This window comes from Ovis canadensis, chromosome 1, assembly GCF_042477335.2.
Source record: "Ovis canadensis isolate MfBH-ARS-UI-01 breed Bighorn chromosome 1, ARS-UI_OviCan_v2, whole genome shotgun sequence".
Classification (NCBI taxonomy): Eukaryota; Metazoa; Chordata; class Mammalia; order Artiodactyla; family Bovidae; genus Ovis; species Ovis canadensis.
In genome coordinates, this window is record NC_091245.1 from 112,093,483 (window position 1) to 112,099,482 (window position 6,000).

Below are 6,000 nucleotides of genomic sequence, written 5' to 3' on the forward strand. Positions count from 1 at the left end.
CCTCCACCTGGGCCCTCTAATTCCCAACATGTGTACCCCTCTCGTCTGCCCCGGAGCCGGTGCAGCCATGCCACGCTGCCCTGGAGAGGTCTAGAAAGCTGGTCAGTAACTTTGCAGACGGATGAGCTCTGAGCAGCCAGAGGAGACTGGGGCTGTCAGCGCTGGCCCCCTGTCCTGCCAGTTTGGATCCCCTCACAGGGTCCTCCTAGGTAAAGGGGGAACCACGGGCTGGGAAGGCTGGGCGTGTCCCTCCCGTTCTCTGGCTCAAGTCCTCTCCAAGAGCCTCCCTCTAGTTCTGTCTCGTGCCGTGTCTCCCTGAATCCCTGGACCTCCCTCTTACCCACTTCTCCCCTTGGACTCTTTGTGCCTATCATTCTCAGTGGGGCTGGGGATGGCAGAAGCGGGGCTGGAACTCCTTCCCCGGATGCTTGGAACTGCAGATCTTCGGAGCCTGGAACTTTGAGAGCAGAAGTGGATTTTGGGGCGAGGACTGACTTGATGGGTAAATAGACGCTGCTGTGCAGATTGGAGTTGGGGAGGACAGTGGGGCAGGTGGCAATGGGACTGGGGTCCGGTTGGGAGCAGATGGAGTGGGCTGAGGGAAGGAAGGGTAAAGTGATCAGGGATGAAGGAATGTGGGGGCCGGGGAGAGGGGGAACCAGGCTGTGACCGGCGTGGAGAACCCGGCACTGAACTCCTGGAGCGTGGGAGCGGGGGGCTGCAGCACTGAAGACATACTGGGAGGCGCTGACCTCAGGGCCTCCTGCGCTGTCGCCATGCATTCTTTCCTGTTCCTCTGAATCCTGGAGTGTGGAGTGTGTCCTAAATTTCAGCACTCACCTCCTTCTGTTTTTTGTTATGGTTGTGTGTGTACATGCATCAGATGGTGATGATCTCACACCCCTCAACCCTCAGAGCTTACTGTTAGTGAACAACTCGGTTGAGCCTCTTTGCTGCACGGTGGGGCGGAGCAAGGCTGGGGAGTCCTGACCCCTGTGAAGGTCTGCTTCAGGCAGGAGAACTCAGGCTGGTGAGGAAGGGGAGACGGTGATGGCAAAGGAGCCTCTGTGCTTCTGTTTCTGGAAGTTAGGTCCATAGAGCTCACAATGAGTGATCCGCTGTTTCGGCTTGACATTCCCCCAGAGCGAAGCCCTTTCCTCAGCCTTTCCCGGCCCATGTTCCAGCTGCCTCTCCCTGACCTCCTCTGCTCCCAGAGACAAGCAAACCCTAGCCACGCCCCAAACAGAGGTCCCCAAAGCTATCCCCATCCTCCTGTGCAGACCATCTCTGAACTGCCTTTGAGCTGGGGGAGGCTGCGGAATGGAGAGCTGATCACATTCCCTTTCCCCAGTTTTCCTTGCACAGTTGCTAAAAGGGCCAGGGAGCAGCAAGGTCGAGAGTGCTGATGACAGAGCTGGAGGAAGGGGCTGTCCTGGGCAGGGGGACCGTTGCCCAAGGAGCTACGTCCCCCTGATTCTAGCGGTCAGGGTGGTAGGATCGGACGTCTGCTACGGTCCTGTTGTGTGGGGTTTGGGGGCTGGGGAGGACTGAGCGCCAAATGCCCTAGTCCACTCTACAAAGGGCAGGCTGTGTATTTATCGCCCGTACCCCTCCACACACACATCCGGAAGCAGCCAGGGTGGAGAGGGGCCCTGGGAGGACGGGGGTGGCAGGGCCAAGGCTTGCAACGTTCCCCTCACAACTGGGAGAGGTTTGGCCATAGACCATCTCCCTTGGAGCTGCGGCTCCAGTCTTGCTCAGTCCTCTGTCCTTTTAATTATTAAACATTTTTTTATTGTGATAAAAACACATAACATATAATTAGAAATTTTAAGCGTATGGTTCAATAATGTTAAGTATATTCATGTTGTTGTGAAACAGAGCTCTGGAACTTTTTCATCTTGGAAACTTGAAACTGTAACTTTTTAGCAATACCTCCCCAACTCCTGGCCTCAGACTCTGAAGCATCATTCTACTTTCTGCTAACTACTTAGATACATCATAGAAGTGGAATCAAAGGATATTTGTATTTTTGCAACTGATTCATTTCACTCTGCATAATGTCCTCAAGGTTCTTCCATACTGTAGCACTGGTGATAGGATTTTCTTCCCTTTTAAGGCTGAATAATATTCCATTGTGAGTATATGCCACATGTTTTAATCTGTACATCTTTTGATGGGCATTTGGGTTGTTTCCATATTTTAGTTATTGTGAATAATGCTACAGTGAACATGGGGGTGCAGACATCTCTTCAAGATCCTGATTTCGATTCTCTTGGACATATATACACAGAAGTGGGATTGTGAGATCATGTGGTACTTCTGTTTTTAATTTTTAAAGGAAACTGCATACTCTTTCCATAAGTTGCACCATTTTACAATCCTACCAACAGGGCAAAGTGTCCCAATGTCTCCCTATCCAGTTGTGTGTGTGTTTGTGTGTGTGACAATAATCATCCTAACAAGTGTGAGGTTACATCTCATTGTGATTTTGATTTGCATTTCTCTGATGATTAGTGATGTTGATAATCTTTTCTTATGTTTGCTGGCCATTTGTATATCATCTTGGGAGAAATGTCTTCAAGTCCTTTGCCCATTTCTTGGTCAAGTTTTTTTTTTTTTTCATTGAACTGTGGGAGCTCTTGATACTACTCTGGATATTAATCCTTTATCATCCATATTATTTGCAAATATTCTCTCCTGCTGCCCTTTCAGTCTGCTGATTGTGTCCTGTGATGCACAGGCGACTTTAAGTTTGATGTAGTCCCGTTTGTCTATTTCTGCTTTTGTTTCTTGTTCTTTTGGTGTCATGTGAGAAATCATCACCAAGTCCAATGTCATGAAGCTTTTCCTCTGCGGTTGCTTCTAGGAGCTACAGCGTTAGGTCCTAGGTGTAGGTCTTTAATCCTCTTGTTTAGTTTTATCCTGCCCTGTGTTCTTCTCATGGGTTCTCCTCCTTTCCAGCTGCTGACTTTCTGGGTCTCCTCCCTTCTTTCCAGCTTTCCTCTTCTTTACACTGTGGCCACCTGCTCCTCTCTCTTGCGCCCCACCCCCCAATCCTCCCCATGTTTCTGCTGTCCTTTCCCCAAGATTACAGTACCTTCCCCCTCCCAGCCCATCTTAAGCCTTCCTCCTGGCTCCGCGTCTCTGAGCTGTCCCCTCCTTCCTGCCTCTGACCTTATTCATTTCCCCTTCTTTCTTCCAGACTCCCGCCCGGAACCCTGACCATGGAATCCTGAAGTTTTCTGACTTCCTGAGCTCAGTGGCAGACCTCCCCACCCCAGGCCCTTCCTGCCCCTCCCGCCACCAGCTTTCAGGCTCCCAGAGGGAGGGGTGGGGAGGGGGTCCTGATCTCACTGGGCGGGGGGCATCCATCATGATGCTCAACTCAGACACCATGGAGCTGGACCTGCCTCTCACCCACTCTGAGATCGAGTCCGGCTTCAGCGACTGTGGGGGCGGGGCGGGCCCCGACGGGGCGGGGCCCGGGGGGCCGAGGGGCGGCCCGGCCCGGGGCCTGGAACCTGGAGAGCCGGGCCGGAAAGACCTGCAGCACTTGAGCCGCGAGGAGCGTCGGCGCCGGCGGCGCGCCACAGCCAAGTACCGCACGGCCCATGCCACGCGGGAGCGGATCCGTGTGGAAGCCTTCAACTTGGCCTTCGCCGAGCTCCGCAAGCTGCTGCCCACGCTGCCCCCCGACAAGAAGCTTTCCAAGATTGAGATCCTGCGCCTGGCCATCTGCTACATCTCCTACCTGAACCACGTGCTGGACGTGTGAACACGGCCTGCCTCCCCGCCGGGTCCACCCGTCTCACCCTCTCACTGCTTAGAACGGCCTCTCCTTCCTGAGCCCCTGTACCTCGGCATGGCATGTACCCACAGGCCCCGGGCCCAGGCAGAGAGCCCACTGGTGGGTCATGGAGGCGACTTTCTTTGACTCACCCAGGCACCCAGAGGGCTCCTCTCGTGGGTACCTTCCACGGTTAGCGGTCGGGGCCCAGCTGGCTCGAAATGTTTGCTGGGCTGGGGGTATAGTCTTGGCTTGCTTATGGGCTGCTCCCTCTTCTACTCCTAGTCCCAGATTTTCAGAGACTTCCCCCCTCCCTTCCCCAGACCCCAACTCTGCCTCCCACCCTCCTTGTACCCCGCTCCAGCTTTTCCTGCCTATAGCAGGGAGGGGCATGAGAACAGGAAGGGGGAAAGCTGGGATTAGAGTGGGGTGGGCTTTTTATTAAGCATCCCAGTCTAGCCCTGGGAGGCGGGGCTCCAGGAGTTAACTCCTCTGAGGGGCATCTCAGTAGCTGGGAATTGTGGGAAAACTCCCTGTTTTCTACGTCTTTCCTGAGGCTTAGCATATACAGACCTCGGTTCTTACTTGGTAGTGAGTGCCTTGCCCTCTCTGAGCTATTTGGCCCTCTCCCTTCCCCTTCCACCCAAGTCTCCCAACTTGCTTCTTCCTTGTGTGCAGCTAGAGAAAGGGAAACCTAGATCTGGGGGTCGGGGAGCATGTCCCCAGACTCAGCCCAGAGGATCTGCAAAAGGCCCCGGCAGTGGGTGGGCTGGATCTCGGGTCTGCTCCCTCCTTCCCCGCCCACCACGAAGACGTGAGAAGCCCACACTGGTTTCCCTGTTGGGTGCAGGGGTTATGCCCCATTATTGCCCTCTGGGAAAGCTCAGCTCTTCTGCCCCATGACTTGTTTATTGTATTTTCTTCTCTTTCCTTAAGCTGCCTTTAGCAGGGGAGAGACCCCTACCCCACCCCACCTTGAGGCCCTCTTGTCCCCGCCCTCCCCCCATGTTGCTGAGCCCACCTGCTCACTAGCTGGGGTCAGTGACAGAATGAAGGGCCGGAGAACCTGTGTAGAAGAGATGCGCTCCCACACTTCCCATGTTCCACCTCCCTCACACCAAACTCCTAAGCTCTACAAGGATATTATTTATTTACGTATTATTTATTCATCTATTTATTTACTTATTTATTTATAAATATGACTATTTATTGCCGAGTCGTGCACTTTGGGGTGGAGTGAGGAGGCTCCTGGCAGCCCTCGCCTGGCCTTCCTTACTTCCTCCCTGGTTATTCCCTTCCCTTTCTTGTCCCTTCTGCAACTCCAGGTGTGTGGGGACCCTTTCCCTCACCACACCCATATCCCCTCCTAGGACCCATCTGTCCTGACGCCCTAATCCTCGGGATGATACCCCCTTTACCCTGCCAGCACTCCTGGATCCTTCTTCAGCTCCCTTCATCCCCAGACAGTCCCACCCCAGTCCTGCCTGCTTCTTTTCTCTTTCCAACCCTCCCTCACAATCCTCACTTCTTCCTAAGAAACACCCCCCTCCAACAGTGGGCCCTCAGGGGTCTGTGTCCCATGTGTGAGTCCCTCCTGTTGAAATTCTGATTTCATATACAAGGAAAAATTAAAGTGACCTCATTCTAGCACCAGGTATGGCTGTGGATCATTCGACTGGGTTGGGACGCTGGGTTGCAGGTTATGGCAGGGCAGGCATTGAGGGTCCCAAGCTTTGAAGACTTCTTATGGGGTCATGAGAGCTCATTGTGGTGGGAAAATGAAAAAAGAGAGAAGAGGGGTGCCAGAGTGTGTAGGGGAATGTGTAGCAGGTCCCAGACTCCTCCACCTAAAGTGGAGTACCTCCACCTTGATACCCATCCAGGGACACTTCCTGAGTCTTCTGATGTTGTGCTTCTGCTTCTGCTCTCTGTGGATCAGAGAAAGAGCTGAGTGTCCTAGTGAAACCCATGTTAAACGTGTGTCTGTGGGTCCCTGCTGCTGGGCTATGCAACAATTCATGCCGTGGCTATGAATCGTTATCGCCTCTGAGCTGGGTCAAAATTCCTCGAGGTCACAGTTCTTGGCACATTTGTGTTCCTCAGCTTTTGGATGCAGGGAAGAACACAGTGGAGCCCCCGGGACTAAGAGGGAAATAGGGGCAGGGATGCAAAGGGGAGCTGAAGGAATAGCAAAGGGGCTCTGGGAGCAG

General features: G+C 53.6%; 1 protein-coding gene across 1 annotated transcript; it reads left to right on the forward strand.

Moving 5' to 3' along the window:
• The first annotated feature begins 2,652 nt into the window (after positions 1–2,652).
• On the forward strand, positions 2,653–5,418 carry NHLH1 (nescient helix-loop-helix 1). Its single transcript, XM_069571995.1, has one exon. The coding sequence runs from the start codon at positions 3,377–3,379 to the stop codon at positions 3,776–3,778; it is 402 nt and encodes a 133-aa protein (XP_069428096.1). The 5' UTR covers positions 2,653–3,376; the 3' UTR covers positions 3,779–5,418.
• The last annotated feature ends 582 nt before the right edge of the window (positions 5,419–6,000 follow it).